This window comes from Dinoponera quadriceps, unplaced genomic scaffold (genome assembly GCF_001313825.1).
Source record: "Dinoponera quadriceps isolate SergipeBrazil2010 unplaced genomic scaffold, ASM131382v1 scaffold6118, whole genome shotgun sequence".
Lineage (NCBI taxonomy): Eukaryota > Metazoa > Arthropoda > Insecta > Hymenoptera > Formicidae > Dinoponera > Dinoponera quadriceps.
In genome coordinates, this window is record NW_014562572.1 from 501,857 (window position 1) to 521,958 (window position 20,102).

Here is a 20,102-nt window from a genome sequence, read left to right on the forward strand (position 1 = left end):
GTGCAAAATTCTAAGATGGAACGGATTGGCACAGCGAGTCGTGCACAGTGAGTCCACGACTCGCGAATAATATCTCTTAACATCGCCCTTGAAATCGCTCGCACGGATCGCGGCTTCGCTTAGACTATAATATCGATAACTATAAGTTCCCACCGTATCTCACCGTGTCTGTAATTAACATCGGCTTATCCATCCATATGCATATATACGTATATACGTGGATACTCGAATATAATGCGTTCCGATATGTTCACAGAGAAGCGTACTAGATCAAAGTAAATTCTCCCCTCTCGAGGTATGAAGAGAGCCTCGGATAACGTGACTCGTGCGAGGTGTGTAACCGTATACTCCTATAGGAAATTATTGCTCAATATGCGATATAACTCGATTTACCTCGCATCTCGACGGTCGTCCTGCCATCTTCTCGTCCGTCAAAAGTCGATTTCTCTTCCTCGACCGCCCGACAATCCGTTTCCCGTTGACGATTATGATATGAACTTCAATGCACGGAGTTGGATAGGTGATCGTGTGCGCGATCGCACGCACCGATCCCGTAGAGGAGCCGGGATAACAAATCGTTACGCCCGAGACGCACTTTTGTTACGGAAGGAAGATACACGGCACGGATGAATTTTTTTAAACAGCTTAGCGCGAAAATAACGGCCGATTACGGTGATTTTCTATTTAATGACGCAAGTGTCATTTTGCCCCATGTACAATGAGTAACGAAAATAGGACGATGCTTATGTCGTTAAATGTAAGCACCCGATGAGGTACGCACGAAGATCCCGGAGACTCGTGTCGCGAAACAAACACATCGATCACACTGAAAGATTTATACAATTCGGTTACACAGTCGGACGATATAACACATTTCACATACCGTAAAAATCACCATCGAGGAAGGCAATATATATGTATAATAGACGCGCCGATAATAAATATACGAAATCTCTTTGGTCATCTCTGTATGTGTATGTGGTGTGTAATCGCGAACGGAGGCAGTGAGAGGATGAGAAGGTTTTCGCGATCGCGTCCAACGGTGTAATGTATTTTTGGCAAAAAGTAAGGAAGCTCTTGGGTTTGATCAGCATGATGTTGCTGGCGACACCGTGATTAAGCACTATGTGATACTCGTGAAACGTGATTCGCGAAGTCGCGCGAACTCACGTTCCGACGCGTTCATAACCCATTTCGTTCCTCTTTTCTTATATAAGAACAGCAATTTACTTATCTTCAAAGAATTTGTTATCTATAACGAAGATAGATTCTGGCTTAGATCTTATTACTGAAATACAGTATGGACTTTTGCCTCTCAGAAAATAATTTCACCTGGCTACCACCCATCACCTCCCCGGCGGTAGGTGGGGGTGCAAAACACACCTTTTCAGTTAATTAAAAATAGTAACAAAGAAAAAATTGAAAAAGTAACAATGAGGTATTTTGTTGGTAAAAATTCAAATCGTCGAAAATGACGATTCCCATTATGATATGATTCGCCAGGTGTAAGGTATCACTCAAGGTAGATGTTCTGGGTAAAACGACCGGTGAGAAAATTCTGATTTTAGGTTTTCTGAATTCCTCGGGTCCCAATTAGCCTAAAACAGTACTTGGATCTCACGGATCTGAAATATTGTTGCAGCCCGAAATGAGTTAAAACACGAGCGACACAGAGGTATCCCAGAGAGACCGTCGGGGAAAACGGCCGGGAGTTCTGCGCGAGGAAAGATTCAGGACGAATCTCGCGTTTACGTCTCCCCTGAGACGCGTGTGTCTTTCGTTCGGGATTTTCACTCAGTCCATCCATTACTTACTGCCGAGGAGTGAGTTACGGAGGCAACGCGCAGCTTTCGCGGTTTCGAGTGCAGAGCCTTGCAAGATCGCCTCTTTGATCGACTACGCTAGTGGAATGTAGCTGTGATTTCGCGAATAGCGGATCGGTGGATCGGATTAAGATACCGTCGCGGCTGAAATGTGTGCTTCCCCCGCAAGGTTCTCATTGCTTCTCGACTCGTAATTCGCTCATTCGTCGGACTCCTGCAACTCGGTCGTCTCGAGTTTAACCCTTTCGGTACCACACAAGAAGTCACGATGTCGTGAATTCTCGGGAATAAAAGAACAGCGAGCAAAAGCTCGCCTAATGCTTTGTACAAATATACAAATTTCCAAAGGTGAATCCAAATTTAACACGTTAAGTGTCATGACAGTCGCCAATGATCGGCACTGTGATACTACCGTGTGTCATTAAGTTTCACGCCGATTAATAAATTAGATAAGGATGTATTAAAATTCAAATTTGTCAGCATACATATGTAGTGCAATGATAAAACAAAGATTCACATTCTAACTCGTGTTTAATAATAAATTTGAGTACAATCAAAATCTTGATTATATTTGAATCTTAATTATACTCAGTATCAAACATGAGTTGAAGCATTAACTTTTGTCTTATTATCGCACTATGTCTATCGTGCTTCAGCTTTTTATAGCTCAATACTGATAAACTACGATAGCAATCGCAATTAAAATCATACGATCGATGAAATGGACGATACGAAAGACATGTCGCGTCCCGAATTACATTTATTCGCTTCATTATCTCTGATAATAATTTGATTATCAGACAACCATCAGTCAACGTAATCAGTGGAAATCAGCGCGCGGCAGTCAACGTGTTAATTTAATGCACGATCACATCGAAAAATTAGACACATCGAATTAATGAAATTTAACAAACGAAACGTTTGCACGTGAAAAGGGGAGGAAAAGGATGCCGACGCGAGAACCATCCTTCGTCGTTATCGACACCTCTCGGGTCGAGTCAGGTAAGCACTTTGTACCTTCGTTCGCGGCACCGAAAGAGTTAAACAATCGTCGACGACCGGAAGCGTCGACTTGACACGCGGCAAGAAACGTCGTCGAGGGGAGTGCGATATCAAACCGTCGTTTCCCGGAAGATCTTCACCGACGAGTCCGCGTGCTTGGTGTGCACGTATCTCGTGATCGTCGTCACGGCGTTGTTGTTATTGTTGTTAATGCCGTTGAATACGTCGCCGCTCCTCCTCAGCCCGGCCGCCGACGGCTCCGCCTGCGTGTCCCTCGCCGTGTCTGCGGCCAGGAACGACAATATCCCTCTGAGTGACAATCATCTCTCATCATGCATTGGCGGAAGAAAAAGAAAAAGAAAAACAAGAAGAACGAAAGGCACATCTAACTGAACACCGGGCAACTTCATGACACTAACACGACAGCTGACGGAGACGATTCGCCTCGATTTCCGCGATGCAAGATCCGGAGAATGCTCGGAGAACGATCTCCGTTCTTCGGCTTTGATTTTTTCGCGAAGCGTTGCACACGACGCGAGTCATTCTCGCTTCTGTCGAAAGGAACTCGTCAAGTTACACGTCGCCGTTTCATTTCCCAAGGGAAATAACATTTTCGCGTTTCGGTTTCCCGGACGATTCCCACTGTCGTCTCGCGCGCGCATCGCATATTATGTAAGTACAGTATGCGCGCGAGACGACACGATTTAATCTCTCCGGCGAGGTGTAACATCTCAAACAAAACAAATATCAGACACACACACACACATATACACACACACGTGTGCGGGTGATAGTCAGGTGCGCGGGGTACATTTTGGGTGTCAAGAACACAAATCATAAGCTACCAAAAACGCAACAGTGCGTACACGTGTTCGTTCTCTCCTACTACACTACCTCTCTCAAGTTACATCGAGTGTGCCGGGAGATCGGCGGCTAACAATGACACCTGCACACGAGACGCAGCAGCGCAGATCGCAGAGACTCGCAGAAATGCCTGTGTTTCATATTTACGATGCTTACCGTTCACTTCCCCGTGTAAAATCGCGTCTCGTCTTCGTCTTCCGCGATTGCGGTAAATTGCGACTGTATCGTTGCGCAAGAAGGCGGCACGATCGCGTCCAAGGGCAAATGATCGTGTGTACGTTACAAGAGAAATTAATTACAAGCATAAGTAATACGATGAAAGGCAAAAGTAGAATTTGGAGAGAAAGAGAGAGAGAGAGAGAGGAAAGCGGAAGGAAGAGAAATCGCTGAATATATCTTAAAAAGCTCTCAGTCGAAGCTCATGTATGTAGGATACATTAATGCAAACCAAAAAGTTCGTATAAACATAGTGCCTAAAACGCTTAGATAGCGATTTAAGGAGGTTGGACGAAACGACGAATTCGATAAAAATTCGATGAAACTTGCACTACGTATAATACAGTGAAATATTATCTAATTGTTCGTGCAACTAGAAAAAATCGACCATTCGAGAGCTGATATTTGCAGCTGAAGTTAACACCTTTTGTACGTGTTCCTTGAGATTATTCAGGTAACATTAAGACGTCTTAAGATGTCGTAAAGACGTCTTTTACACAATAAAACGTCTTCAAGACTTCTTTTAGACACGTCGTTTAGACATGTCGTTTAGCGTGCTATTTTTAATTTCTATTTTTAACATCTAAACTAAAAACTTGTAACATCTAAAATAAAAATCAGATTTTAATAAAAAAACTACTATATGTTTACCTCACCTTCGTTTCAAATTACCACTTATTGTTTAGGTAATGAAATAAATGTATAGAAACGTAATTTTGCTTGATAAATACTACATTTACGAGTGGCCCCCTTGATACGTCACTGAAAATACGGCACTGACGGCAACATCCTTATAAGGTCGTGTAAAAATTACGAGAATTTTTGTTATAACAGGCACTGATTTTAATACTCACTTTAATTGATCTTATAATAATAAGTACAGTTTATTGATACAAATGAATGTAGAATATGTCAATAAAAATAAAAAAAAAACTTTCCAGAAACATGATATCTAAAACGCTCAGAGACTGTATTCTATACACGTTCAACCGACAACACTGTCAGCTCGGTATGTATCGTTGCGTAGCTATTTTACGATATGATTATACCTGCGCAACGACACTTATCCAACTGACAGACGTCGGTAGGTGTGTATGGAATAGCAGCCTTGTTGTTGTTCTGCGGCAGGTCGTATCATGTCAGGCACCCAAGTAGTTCCATGTTTCCTGCACTGAGAAAAAAAAATACTAAAAAATTGATCCATGGGGTATAAAATTTATTTCACAGAAATGAAATTTATTTCTGTAAAGTAAGGCTTATTTCTGTAAAATAAACCTTATCCCTAATCCCACAAATAAATTTTTAAGTATTTTTTTCTTGTGTATTGATAAATTTCTGTCAATATTGTCGTTTATGCATAGAAAAAATTCTGGATTCCAGTAAATAATTATTCCAATGCTTCTTAGCAATTTTCACATGGATCAAGTAATATTTACTTAGTCCAAGTAAAATATTTTCTAAGTAAATTATCCAAGTAAAATTCACTTATTCAGAGTATCCGGCTGATCATTTATTTGAATCTAGCACATTTTTCTGTGTGCGAAGTACCATTTATTTAAGAATGGCGAACCGTTCTTCTGCAGAAATGTACATGACATGCACTTGATATATGACATAGAAGACTGCAATCGGGCTGAAGCCGCACGACTTTACGCGGCACGGTTTCCACATTGACGTTTGCCCAGTGAAAAAAAAAAGCATTCAAATCAATTCATTCTCGCTTGCAGGAAACTGCACGTTGAAACCGGCGTCTATTATAACACGAAAATTCTTCTCGTAATCTTTACACGGCGTAATCTTGACTCGTCAACTGAACGTTTCGGGCATTATATTTATATAAACTTCTTCTTTTGTATTGATGTATCCCTGTACGGCTACATATATAGCTAGTCCACCATTTCGGAAACACGCTGTATATATGTATAATTAAAAATTGAATTTCCGTAAGATCGTTATTCGTCGCGCACGTGTGCGAATACGGTGCTAATATCGTAAATGGCAAAGAGCGTCGGTGTGGATGAGCAGCGCGGGAGAAATAACGAGGAGAATAATATGTGGATTATTATATATCGTGTGTCTCAAGCCTCTCGGAGGCTTCCCTCGGAGATCTGCCATACTGCGCCCGAGAGCTTGAAAATCTGCGGCTGCGGATTATTGGAAGTGCGGAGCGACGGCAACGTGCGGAGCGTGAAATTAAATGAGAATACAAACACACACACACACATTGCGTGGAAGCGATAATCGATAAGTTACTCGTGGTAAAAAGGAAGTGCAGCAAAATCGCCATTCAGCAGCGGTGATACACCTGTGTGCAGGCGTATACGATGAATGTTTCAGCGCGTCTCGGGGAGAACACACGCGAGAAACTTCATATCGCACGCGGGCACGAATCTTTCCGAGAGAATCGAAATTTTAATTCTACTTTAAGTCTAGTTCTAACTCTACACTAAGTCGTCAAGCGAAGGAAAACGGCAGTAACTTCCCATCTGTAGCATCAAAGGAGCACAATAAAAGACCTTTGAATACTTGAAGCTATTAGATATTCGATCGTTCGGAGTGAGAGATGCCAACGAAAGCCTAACGTGAAGAATTAATCAGACTTGATGTAGAACTAAAATTTTGACTCTGTTTCGCAGATGGTATGTTCGTGCGTTTTTCACCGACTGACTCGCTCTCGCATCTTATTCACAGTGGTTCTAACATCGCGGACAGAGTTTTCGCGTACGGGAGATTTTATCTTAAAGTAGATGATTGTATTCCAGAGATGTGTATATTATATTTTACAAGAAAAAAATATATTAGAACTAAAAATAAACGTAATAACAAGGTAGATTGCACTGTGCGTTATTTTTTCAAAGAATTTCACGTGTTTTTTTTCAGAGCAATTTTCTTTTTTCGCCGTACAGTCGACGTCTGTATTATTTCTTAGGTTGAAACTTTTTGATATTACACAATTTTTAGCCTTTCACGTGTCAAGTCAGAACTATTATAATTAGAGCTATTATAGCTCAAATTACTTCTGCGATTTTCAACCGTATGCGTTGTACGACTGAAAGTCGCATAATTCTCTTGTCTAAAGAATGATACACAGCGTCCATAACGCCGACTATACAAGATAGATGAAGAGAATTTTTCGTTCTGTACAAGATTCGAAACGCGCTACGCAACGCAAATCCACAACGCAAGAAAGTGGTAACTGAAGGAAACAAAAATAAAGGAAGCAGCGTTCACGTGTATGAAAAATAAATTTATATTTACAAAATGAAGACACGTATAGAGGGTCTCGTCGATGATCTATTTACACACTGGTGTATCCCGACGACAGGGACACAATTCTAATTTAGCCTACACGATAGGAAAAGTAAAACAAATGCAGTACAACAGCGACGGAATCCGCGGGCGCTCCCTCTGTAAGCACGCGCGCGCGCGCGGATTCATTCTTTTTAAAACTAATATGGCAAATGGGAATCTAACGACACATTTCTCGACGATTGTATTTGCAAAACAGATTCCCCGGTTCAATTCGGGATTGTTTCAGCGAACGGAGAGAAAGAGAGAGAAAGAATTATATAGGAAAAGAGATATGATATTAAGTCACAATTTCTGTGACATTACTCCACGTTTCGCGTGTCTTATGGCAAGAACAGAATGAAATTGATCGACCAGACTTTATTTTATTTTCATTATTTTAGTTCCAATAAAAGTATCATATTCTCGTTATTAAAGAATAATTTTTATGAATTGAAAGGAAAAAAATATTGGAGAGAGAAAAAAGTGCCACGCGCGTGAGTAAGTCATTTCAGGTTTAAAGAGGAAATAACAAAACGGACCGCAGTTCTTACTTCGATATAAACTAATAAAGATGTCAAAATAATAAAAATCCCATGGGATCGTTCGCCGCGTGCCAAGTCAGTTTTTCCTCCGCGAGATATTCTTTTTTATCTGCATTAATATTTTTCACTGTGTGTACGAAAATATTATTTTTCTTTCCGCCCGGAAGAAAAATCGCGTGAGACGGATGGTATGGATACAGAATTGCGAATCACGATGCACGCGTGGAGTAATGTACATTAATTACATGTAAGCTGAAACCTCCGTGCGCGTTCCGCACACGTCGAGGAACTCTCTCGGCGAATTCTCTTTACGTCCCATTCGCGCGATACGATCCACGACTTTCCGTGCGCACTCCTGGATATCGACATAAGTAATGGCATTCGTTTTTTCGTTCGTTCGTTCGCGCACAGCACAATACACCGAAAGAATCGAAGTGAACGCTCACCTACGCATTCCCGCGCGACCACCGACCGACCGCCACGTCCGTTACATAAATTAATTATCTTCTGGTTTAAACGCTACGACGACGAATCTAACTTTGGCAGTAGAGTCCACTCAGAATGCGCGCGTAAGGAAATCCAACGAATAGATCTCTTCTTGGCAAGGGCGCAGTACGTATGACGACGTAATACGTTCGTGTAACGTGTTCTAGAGAAAAAAAAAGAAAGAAAAAAGAGGAAAAATAGAAAAACCAAGATACTCGAATTCTTGACGACATCACCAGATCCCTCGACTACGTCGAAGGGGCCGAAGGTGACGTACAAGAGTACGAAACGTCAAAACGCCAGGCATTACAATGACAATACTTATTCAATCGCGAGAGAACAGCGACTCGTAATAAATAAAATATTCATGTATACATGTACACAGTGAGAGGAAAATATCTAAAAATAACAAATATTTATTCGGTGAGTATTAACAACGCATTTGCTTGTATATCGAGATGCACACTTTAACAGTGAGAAAAACTTTTTCCCAAATAAGAAAATATATCTTTTTCTTATAAATGCCGTAGCCTTTCATGAAAGCAATGATTTATTCCACTTAAATTCTATTTAAACGGAAGAATTTAGAGATTTTAATAAATACGTTATTATATAGGGGGATATTCAGACCGAATAAAAAAAATTTTTTTTTTACGTTTTTCTCTCTGTGTATACATGTGCGTATGTGTGTTATCTAATAGCGAATTCGGCGGACGTGCACCGAGAGATTCTGCCCCGATATATTGTGCGAGTGCAGTGTCATCGCCGAATAAAATCCGGGCGGATGTAACTTACTCTGGCGGCTGCGTTAAATTAGCGCAGCACGGGGACAAAACACGGCACTACGCAACCCGTTCACAGGGCAGAATGGAACAATTAAAGAGATTCCGGCATAATTTGAGAAGCCAGATGAGCTCAAGTTTTTTTTTCACCGAGGGCATCAACCCTCGATGTGCGGCTCCGGAGAAGTTGGCGCTCAGCGCAAGCCGCCGGATCCGCTATCGGAGTGTAAGATCAAATTCGCAACAGTATATGCGTGTGTGCACTACTATGCGACCTAGGAGGATATTAAACTCAAGGACAAGAACACTGCGAGGTAAAAATTTCCTTGAAATAAAAACAAGAGCAAAAGAATACACACACACACACATACACACACGGCGAGTCGGCGGATTGTGAAGATTGTAACATTTTTTCCCCGAAGAGTTTTCCGCATCTCGTATCCAACGAGAAAATGTATTTCTCGAGAATTTCTAAAAAATTTCTCTAATTGTATGCGTTGGGAAATTCATCGAGAACAAATTGCTGCGATCTTTAATTCGCCAAATGTGTGTGTGTGTGTGTGTGTGTGTGTGTGTGGTCAGTCACATAGGGCTGCAAAACTTCTTTCCAACGAGTTTCGCAACGCATCTTGTATCCAATAAAGGAAACGTATCTCCCGAGAGTTACCGAGAAAAAAAATTCTCCTATTGGACACGGGATGCGTTCCGAAATGTATAAAAAAAAAATGTTGCAACTTTTTTGCGACAGACCATACTTAAAACCGTGCGTGTATATCAAGGTACCGGAAAAGGAGGATGTTGTGGGCGACGCGCGGCCCGGTTTCCACGGTAAAGTAGCGTAATAGGATTAACATACAGCACTGCGTTCGTGAAAGTGCATCGCGTGTATACTGGTAACAATCGTTTATCAGTCTGTACGTATTACTTTCCGACACTGTACGACACAAACAGCGGCGTGAAGAACTACAACACACTCGCTAACTACTGCTACCAACATCGTCTAAAAATCCACACACTACGTACTAAAAAACAACACAAACGTCCCACCACGTCCCACCAAGTAACGTGACGAAATTATACTGCCTATAAATTGTACACGACAGAGGGCGGGGGCGGAGGGGGGAGGAAAGAATCGCAAAGGAATTATCCGGTTATCACACTCAGGAGGGGCTAATTCCTCGGGGGAGGTTCGCTCGGAGCACGTTAGAGTACCATGCGCATGCAGAGAGGATCACTTCACACCGCTACTCTCCCGAGGACATGCAGAACGCGGCTGGTTCCGGCGAGAGACCGTCTCTGTGACGGAAATTGTATTCTTCTCAGGTCGCGAGCGGTCACGGCCGCCGTGTCGCTTCGGAAGCGCGAATCCGCGGCGAATAATTCTCGGCAATAAATACACGTAGTGTCGGCTCGTTCTCGCGACGGACGCGCACGGTTTCGACGGTCGGTTCCACGATCACTCGCGTACAGCGCGTGACGGCGACTCACAAATCACTCATCGTCGAGCGCATCGTGTAGAAATACAATAACGATATACACGCACACCGTTCGGAAATAAATTATTATAGTCTTACGCTAAGCACGCACACATACACACGCACACGTAGAGTTAAAAAGACTGCGGAGGACGCTATCGAGAGAATAGCACGGAGGGAGTGAGGTCTATCCGGGAGAAGTCGAAGGAATACTCCATGTAAGTAGGAAACAGAAACGAGGAGAGAATAACCAGAGGCCCGACACGGGCGGCGACGCACAGTGGACACAAGATAAAGATTTCTCGGCCGAAACTCATTTTACAAGTCTCACTTCAAGTCGATGTAAATGTAGTTTCATATCTTATCTCCTTTATACAAATATTTTTCTTCCGTGTGTATATATATAAAATTGTTATCAAAACTCCGAGTTTCGAGCGGAAAACTTTTACTTTCAAGCCAGTGTGCGGCGGCGGCGTGTCGCGCCATAAATAAACGAGGAACTGTGATTGCACGGACTCTATAATACAGCGGCGGAGTTCTTCAGGATACGACACAACAACACTTCCTACACCTGGTCCGCCTGCCTATTATGTTGCTCTTGTATCGCTCGGTGACTTTGTAAGCCTTCAACTTCAGTCTGACACTTCCCGCGTGGTCACTGATATCCTGACTGTGCGCGGAATTGCTTCTCGTCGTGTTGTTCGACGACGCGCACATCTTTTGCCTGCTCTCGCAGCTTACGATCTCCGCGTCGTGACTTACCGCATGATCCGCGTCTAGCTTGATCGCACTGACGTCGCGGTCCCGGAGAAGCTGTCCGGTCTCCGCGCCGTCGACGACGAGCTTCGCATCGACTCGACTCCCCACGTCGTCAGATTCGTGATCCGCGCGCAACCTCCCCAACGACTGAGAACGACGCTCCCGACGTTCGTCCTTATCCCGCGACTCGCCGTCATTTCGAACCTGAGCCTTGGTCTCCTTGCACATGTCGCACTCGTTCTCGATGAATTTCCCGCTGTTCTCCTCCAAGTACCGCTTCGAATCGTCCAGCTGGGCCTTCGTCTCCGCCACCAGCTCCGTGCTCGAATCCAGCCTGTTGCTGCTGCCTTCGTCCGTCTTATCGCAGGACTTGTTCGAGCTGGCGCCCTCGCCGCTCAGCGTCTTCGTGCGACCGTCCGAATACGCGCTCAGCTTGTTCTCCGAGTAGTTGCTCAGCCGGTCGTCGTGGAAGTACACGGAGCTCTCGTTCGACTCGAAGTTGCTCGCGTTTATTATGGCTATCCGCGGTATGACGAGATCGGGTGGCAAGCCGTCGACCGTCATATCCGGCGGGCTCGAGTTCGAGGAGGAGCGATTGGCGAAGTTGCTGAAAGAACGGTAGCCATGCTGGCCTTTGCCGCGGATCCAGGCCTCGGTGAGGACGTGCGACCGCTGCCACGACACGTCGCTGTTGCACCGGTTCTTCCGCACGCACCACTGCCGGTCTTCACCGTCCGGCAGGGTACGCAGATGGCACTCGCTGGGACTCCTCTTGATGTCCGCAGCGTCCACTTCCGCGTCCTCTTGCTTCTTGTTCTGCACGATCAGCTCCAAGCGGGACTTGAGCAAAGCCGGCGAGACCGCGCGGTCGATCCGCCTCGACGTATCGATCGACGCCTGCGTCGATCGCTGCGCGGACGACGACGCGTTGTCACCGGCGAAGACGTCTAAATCCGGCACCTCGCCGGTGGCGATCAGCGCGTTCGGACTCGGACTGTCCATACTATCTGGTGTATAGGGATCATGCTTAATGGGTGCTGCGTGCAACAGATTAGACGAACGATCAACATAATCCGCTCGCGCGTTAGCGTAACTACGGCAGTCAGGCAACATCGACAACAACTCCGAGTAATTGTTGGGCACTCGGAAGCAAAACTCGGGTGCAAGTGGCAGCAAGCTGCAGCAGTCTATCATACCTGCGTCCGAGATGAGATTAGCCCTCAAGTAGACTGGCTGTAAATGGGAAAAAAAGAGTAACGGACTTTTATGTATCGTCGTGCGTATGCGACTGCAGAGTTAGACGATAAGGCGGCATGAGGGGGCGCGCATATTATGGGATATTCTATGAGGATTCTCAAGCTAAAAACGTTTCTCTCTCGTTCTAAGAAACAACGACATTACCACAGTAATGTACTTTTCAATCTCCCGAGCCTGCTCCCGTTCCGGCAGGCCGCGACTGAGCATATTTCTGAAAACTTAGGACGACGCTTTGTGTATTATTGTAGTTATGGTGACAATGCTGACTCAGTTGCACTCCGAATCGTTCCTTCGTACGTGTGTAAAAGTTGATGTTTTTTTTTTCTTTTGGTAACATGTATGAAAGCATAGTTTTTTTTATTATTTCGATGTTCGTACATGCAATCGTGAGTTTAGAAAATATTGTGGTTTATCAGAGATACTGATATTTGTCGTTTCATAGCGTTTCTTTAAAGTGAATTTTGAAGGAAACAGAATTTCCTTGCACGATTCATTCAGCACTTTTGTACAATGGTATTGCGAATCGATGAGTATATATGATCGTAATAAAATCGAGTGAGATTCTTATATTGCATATAATTTAGTAAAATATATCGAGCATTACGTAACGCGAGATTGTACGAAAGTGTCAAAATGCGTGTCCGCAATTAGATTGGAAAAGTACAATTATTCCATGATAACAATGAAAGTGACGCTGACGAGAGAATTATGAGGCTCAAAGTCATGTATAAGTAATTTACTTCGGGATACTACGTGGAGGTGCTCTACATTAACAAGCCCCTATGTGTTTCTCGCCGAGATAACAGAAAATCCAACGGAAGAAAGAGACGTGAGCAAGATGTGAGGAGAAATTTGAGATAAGAAGAGAGAGACAGACAGTTCATAGATAGGTACCTTAGTGCTTAGAGATTCATTCGAAACTCCAGAAAAACAGGCTGCATCATAATAATCGAAAGAATGTATCATCAGAGTAAGAACTAAGTGTAGTAAGTACATGTTCCCAGCATAATAGTAGTAAAAACATGTCGCAGTATCGTTTTATAAATGTAAGGAAAGTTTCACGGCCGTTGTCTTACCTTGTGATCACCCATGCACGTAGTCGGGCCGATAATACCGTATTCCACCGCGTCAGTATCATTTATCTGCACAAGGAAACACGAGTGTGACACTTTGAACTCGTGAAATTTCACCTTTTAGATATCCCGGCATCGATCGCAAGTATAATTTTTACGGGAATACCGTACATCTTGGACTAGCGTTTTCGCAGTGGGGCTCAATAAGACTCGATCACACCAAGCTGGCACCCTCGTTTGCATGTAATTCACCGGCTCGTTCACGTCTTCTTGAAACGGGTAACTTGGCACGAAGCTGATTGGAAATTCGAACAATCTCCCGTCAAAGTCTCCCAGCTCTTTGTCGTACTCGCGTAACTGCAGAAACATTAACGAATTTTACGATCTGTCTATGGGACGGAAATATCGCATTGATACGATGAGACATGACGCGAATAACTCACCCATTCGCCGCTATTTTTCATGAAGACGTTCTGATGTTCATAGTGTGAAAATTCTTTCTTCCCTAACGTTAATATTAGATCATCATCTCTGTTATGAAACTGAAGCTTTGAAATATTCCCCTTATTCGATAACCTCCTTTCTCGAGTATCTTCTGTTAGTTTCTACGACAGACAAATTGAAATGTTACAACATATCGGATTTTAATATAACTGCTTCATTGTTGGATAATATATGTAAATCTGTAATATAACACCACTCATGTGGCGCTTCCGACGATAATACGCTAAATTACTTCGCGAAAGAAACGTAGAAACAAACAAACTCTATATAATAATCGTAATAATTAAAATCTTTATTTCTGTCGTCGAATCATGATTGCTGACGAGCCTCACCTTAATCACACTTGCCGTGTCCGTCCTAAAATTAAAGTCACCAAATAAAAAATATGGTGCATTTGGATATTTGTCATTATGGAATCTATCTAATGTATGCTCGAGCGCTCTTCTGCGCGTCTTACTGTATACCGACGGGAACTGTAAGGAAACCGCCAAATTAAAAAGATAAATCGACACGCTGATATGCAAATCGATACTTGCAAAAGTTGTCTTACCGTCTCCATAGCAATAAAATTGCTCGCGTCATGAAATAAGTGTATGTTTATGAGATCAAAAACTGTTCCACTAATACTCCATCGCGTTCGCAGGAAGCCTTTTCTGGACCATTTGCACTCTGGGAAAAATTCTTGAGGAAACTTGGCCTTTTCTTTGGTTGTAACTGCTTCTATGTTGCCCGAATGGACTTCTTTCCCATTTACTGGTATAAAAGTGCATTCTAAAATCGTAAAAAGATAATTAGAAGAAGATATATTATACTGCTTATTGATATGATGATCGAGAGCAAAAACCGTACCGTTAAAATCCCATAATAAAACGTCACTCAAGGACTCATGCACGAAATAAAAGTTTCCTAAAGCCTGTAAAAAAATTTTTGATGAGGACGTCATTTTGATTCAAGGTTCAGAAATCTCAGGGAAGAAATATTCCGCAACTTACTGTGAAATGTTCGGCGGATGAATAGTCCTCGTCGAGAAATACTCTAATTTTGTCAAACAACCTTAATTCTTCCGACGACATGAGTAATCTGTAAACAATATTTATCCCCTTATCCACCCTGCCCTTGTCATAATATATTGAAAGTTACATATTAATATGTTAAAATCGTATATGTTAAAATCGCTTTATGTAACCTTTTACATAAAGTTCTATTATGGATACATTTTTCAAACACTTTGTTTTTTTTACACATATGTGCATGTATTTTACCCCTGTCAATATCATTCAATCAATTTATCTTTTGAAGTGACTCACTCAACTATACAGCCATGCGTTATCGTCTATTTATATCCCTTTCTGCCGGTTATGCGTTAAATCATATTCGATATCGCGAACGCGGAGAAAGTTGTTTTGATACAGTTTATGAAAGGTTTGTTTTTAACATCAATTCAGCGATAAGAGTCAAAAATTAAAACGTCATAGAGATGAAAGAGTTTTGTTTATCACATATTAACGATGACGCAGTAAAACAAAAATACAAAACAGCAATTCTTTCGAAAGAACTATCGTTATTCTTATTATATTTCTCCTTAATGTGATAAGATAGGAAACTTTGTACCAACTAAAATTAACTATAAATTTTCCTCAAATTCGTGTGATCAAATCCTTTCAGATAAAAAATATTAGATAAGAAATATTATTTTCTTGTTATAACATTACAAAATTTGTATATCCATAACTATTGAGACATTTGGTAGAAGCGAATGTTGCACAAGAACAAATTTATCAGACTCTCTCGTATTAATAATCCCATTAGAGTCAAATGTTATAGTTCATGGAAACCTTCCAAGAAACTTCACTAATTGGATCACAGCACCTTTGGGATTTACAAAGGTAATTTTTTGCTTTTTCGTAGCAACTTAGTTAATGCTTTATTAGAAATATAACAATAATAGACTCTTATTATTATCAGTCAACGACAATCTACCGCATCTATTAATGCCACTCGACGATATAACCGCGTACATATCGCGAAAGAAAAATAATTTATACACGCGTGTAAAACGTAGATGAAGATGCAATGGGGAAATTACCTAACAAAGTCTTCCACGTGCCTCATGCTCTGCTCGTAATTTTTCCCGCCTACTTCTTGGCAGTGCAGTGCTATGAATTTCGGATCCAGCCTCGATATGGTCTGAAATGGCGACAAACACACGGTCCGTAAACACATACGCGCGTTATTCCCGGTTGTACTTGAAGAGAGAGAGAGAGAGAGAGAGAGAGAGAAAGATAGAGAAAGAAAAAGAAGAAAAGAGCCAGCGCGAGGATATACTCACGGATAAAAATTCTTCCGTCCATATCTTTAGCATAACGCTAGGCTGCAAGGAAAATTACTAATATCAATCTCACGGTCCTTCATACTTCGTGCACTTTAAAGAAAAGCTTAATGAGATGTTCTCGACGGCGCGTGGATACGTATTAATAGATCGTTAACGTCACGCGCAAGGATATCGATATTGCGCGCGCGCGCGTCTAATACGCCCCGTGACAATAAAGCGCACCACTTCTTTCCTTCACATTTCACGTATGACAATCGATCACGGTAATGGTCGCGCGCGTGAATCCGGTATAAACAAAAATGCGTAGGCGCCTCGCGATAATACGCGTATATTGTTCGTGCGCGTCGTGGCCGCGCGCCGCCGGTCGTATGAAAGGAAATTAGTACCGGGATGGGAATACCGACGAATAAACGTCAATAAGTTTAACGTAAATGAGCGATATCGGGAGCACGCTTGTTTCCTCTCCTTTATTGTGCCCGAGCGATATCGGCCCGGAGATTCTCTCTCTCTGGGAGTTTTTCCATTGTATTATCATTACGTTCATTGCCGTTAAATACGATTGCAATTAAGGCCCCAACTTATCAATAAATCAGAATTTACCGTTGGTTTTTGGAGCGTGAAAATTCCCAAGAACGCGCAATGACGTGCCTCAAGGACTGGCGGATTAAGCTCGCAGCTTGATAATGGATTTCTAATAAAAATTTTCTTTTTATACGCAACCGGCGGGATATTTTATTTTGGTGACCATTAGGCGATCTTCTCCGTTTTTTCTTTTTCCCTGTATATTTTATTTTACTCTCAGCTTTCGTATTTATTATTATCGCAAGCGATTCGATTAAATACAGCGGATGTGAACTCGTCTTGAGAAATAACATCTGTCTGCAAACAGAGACAGCGTGAATAAACGAATAAATTAAGATGGGAAAGCGGAGTGTAGCTGAGATTTCGAATAATTTGACGCGGTTCTGTACATACAGGTATACAGGTTTACATGTAAAATATATTTTAGCGAACATTACACGCGTATCCTTCGATTGTTTCTTTTTCCGATCTTAGACTGAAGCAATTATAATTGTATAAATTATTGCCTATTTTTTATTTCTCTCGTTTTTCCTTCTTTACGTCCTTTGTCGCGTATTCATTTTCGCAAAGTACCTTTCATTTTAATCTTGAATGGTTCTCGAAAATGTCGATAATTTGGGAAGAAAAAACAAGGTGAAGTTTCGCTCAATTTCGGCATCGGACATTACGAAGTCGTAAATATACGTCTCTTTCGCAAGCTTCTTTTTAAATTAGATAATTCCGATAAATGACTCATCTCTCGCGGCATTGTGTTACGCGATCGTTAGTCTCACGCGAGGAATTATCGTAAATTTACATGCTCATCGTGACGTTTCCCGAACACGTGACAGGGCCGATAAGGAATAAGAGACAAAAAAACACAAAGATCTGATAATCGCTTGAAAGCGAATTCCGCTTCTACGTACGGTTCGTACTTGAAAGAACGTTCTTCGCGAGAATGCCAATCCATGAATAACAACGTCGATTTCTTCAACTTCGAAATGTCGAGAAATAACACGCCGCATTGCAGAAACGGACGAACGTAACTTTTCGATTAAGTAATGCGACGGGCATCCGTAGTTCTAGCGTGATGTTTTCGCAAGCGTGACATTGAACGTATCGGAAGCAACTATCATCGAAAACAACATTGAATACTCGGATACTGCCAAGTTCCGAAAATATCAGGACCGCGAAATCCTTCAAACCTGACAACGATCAAGATTCAGCTTGCAAAACTAATCGTCGCCGCATTATTCAACATTCGTGAATTGACGTTTCATCGAGTGACGTCAAAAATGAACATGCATATCCCAAAATACCTCGAAAACTGAATATCAGGACAATCTCCCGAAATACAGTTTTCTACGGTTTTAAAGTTTCGGAAAAAAACAGTTTTTCTCAATTTTCCGCGGATTTCTACGATTTTTATTCCAAGGATAAAAAAAGACGTTGAGAAGAATGCAAAAACGCGTGTCTCATTAAGACCTGCATTTACGTTTTTCCGTAAACAAGGTGAGAAGCCAGAAAGATCCGCGGGAAAATGAGGAAAAACGGTTTTCTCCCAAAACTTTTGACGACTTTCTTGAAATATCGCAAGCATGCAATTATCTCGAAATGTCACAATCTCGAAAACCGAATACTGAGACAATGTCCGGAAATATTGAAAGGGATCACAACTTCATCCTCTCTTCCGATATTTCGGTCCCGGTATTCAGTTTGCGGGATTGCGACTTCACGGAAACGTCGTCCTGCTTCTCGAATCTCGCTGCTTTTTTTCGGAAACATGCGTGTCCACCACCACGTCGGGCTTCGAATTTTCGAATCGAACCTTCGACCGCGACACGTGACATCTCTCTCGAACGAGGCACCGCGATACGTCCGTTCTTCGCGGCCACGTTCACGCTACGCGTACTCGCCGTGTCCGAAACAAACGCTTAAACCGGGCGTCGAAGGGACGAAGGGAGGGAGGGAGAGAGAGAAAGACAGAAAAGGCGATAATTTTGAAAGAAGCCGCGGAGGAGGTAAGCGGCTGCGCCCGGCTAAATAGAACGGACCTTCGAATGTCGCGGCGGGGCGACTTTCTCGCGACCGCGTCGACCTGCCGCGACGATCGAGAAGCGATTACTCGGCGCGCGTACGACGCACAGACATGTGTGTCACCGTCGTGTACACGCGAAATCCGCGCGGTACAACCTGTGCACACACGCGGCGATGTGTCCCGTGAGCAGGGCGACACAGGCGAGAGAGCGGCAAGTAGGTCGTGTCGCGGTGCAAACAATCGACGAGGACGATCGATCGGGCCGAGAGAGAGAGAGAGCACCTCCGGTACTCGCGCGAGTTCTTGCCGCGCACATACCTCCTCGAAGATACTGCCGACGTTCGCGGTGATGAGGAGAACCGGCACGCCTGCCATTCTCGCGTCCGGGCGGTCGATCGGGCGATGGAGCCGCTACTGCTGCTGCTGTCGGAACTGCGGCGGCGGCGGCTGCTATCAGGGCGCGATTATCGGCGCGCGCGCGTAATCGGTACGTCGTCGAGACGGCCAGCAGCACCACCACACGCACCGCACTGCTGACGACGACGGACGGGGCACTGGCGGCGGCCGCGCGACGACGATCGACGGCGACCGCGCGCGCGTCGTTCGCTCGCTCGCACGCACTCGCACACTACCGCCACGAGCGAGCGAGCGACTCTACCTTCTCGTCTATGCGCGGCTGTCTCGCTTTCTCTCCTCCCTCCCGCCGTCGCTCCGTCCTACTCTCTCTCCTTCTCACTCGCGTCCTCACTCGAGTCTCGCACCTTTCGGGGAAAGCAGCCGGAATGAACAGCGATGTTATCGCGCGACGATAACGACGACGATCGAAAGAGAGAGAGAGCGTGGTCAACCCCCGCGCCGGGGAGAAGTCGCGCACCGTGCGGCGATGCACCGCTCCCGTTCGACCTCGCTGCCACGCCGCGAGTAGTATGTACACATTGTCAATCGTCGGGTTACACGACGACGCGAGAAGGCGTGCGCGCGCGAGCGCCCGAGAGAAACCCGTTTCTCGCGTTGTGCGGTTGCTTCGCGTTTGCGTCGCGCACACGAGAGAGAGAAGAGTCGTGTGCGCGCGCGGTAAATATATCCCTCTATCGGCC

The 20,102-nt window shown here is 43.6% G+C and overlaps 1 protein-coding gene across 2 annotated transcripts; it reads right to left on the bottom strand.

The window, feature by feature from the left end:
- Positions 1-7,131: 7,131 nt before the first annotated feature.
- Positions 7,132-20,039, bottom strand: LOC106751144. Of its 2 annotated transcripts, none has more exons than XM_014631965.1 (11): positions 19,324-20,039; positions 16,404-16,445; positions 16,161-16,261; positions 15,067-15,154; positions 14,924-14,987; positions 14,625-14,845; positions 14,407-14,547; positions 14,014-14,175; positions 13,742-13,927; positions 13,574-13,639; positions 7,132-12,473 (listed from the first exon to the last, which is right to left on the bottom strand). In XM_014631965.1, exons 1-11 carry the CDS (start codon positions 19,378-19,380, stop codon positions 11,022-11,024), a joined length of 2,580 nt encoding a protein of 859 aa, XP_014487451.1. In that variant the 5' UTR covers positions 19,381-20,039; the 3' UTR covers positions 7,132-11,021. The 2 variants fall into 2 exon arrangements, with proteins under 2 accessions (XP_014487451.1, XP_014487452.1); XM_014631966.1 differs by lacking the exon at positions 19,324-20,039 and adding an exon at positions 18,576-19,186.
- Positions 20,040-20,102: the final 63 nt, after the last annotated feature.

Excerpts from the sequence above, each read along its gene's own strand:
- LOC106751144 (XM_014631965.1), bottom strand. The coding sequence starts at position 19,380 with ATGGCAGGCGTGCCGGTTCTCCTCATCACCGCGAACGTCGGCAGTATC. Across the intron at positions 16,262-16,403 it reads GGACGGAAGAATTTTTATCC|ACCATATCGAGGCTGGATCC; the intron begins GTGAGTATATCC and ends TCGCCATTTCAG. Across the intron at positions 14,176-14,406 it reads ACACGGCAAGTGTGATTAAG|AAACTAACAGAAGATACTCG; the intron begins GTGAGGCTCGTC and ends TGTCTGTCGTAG.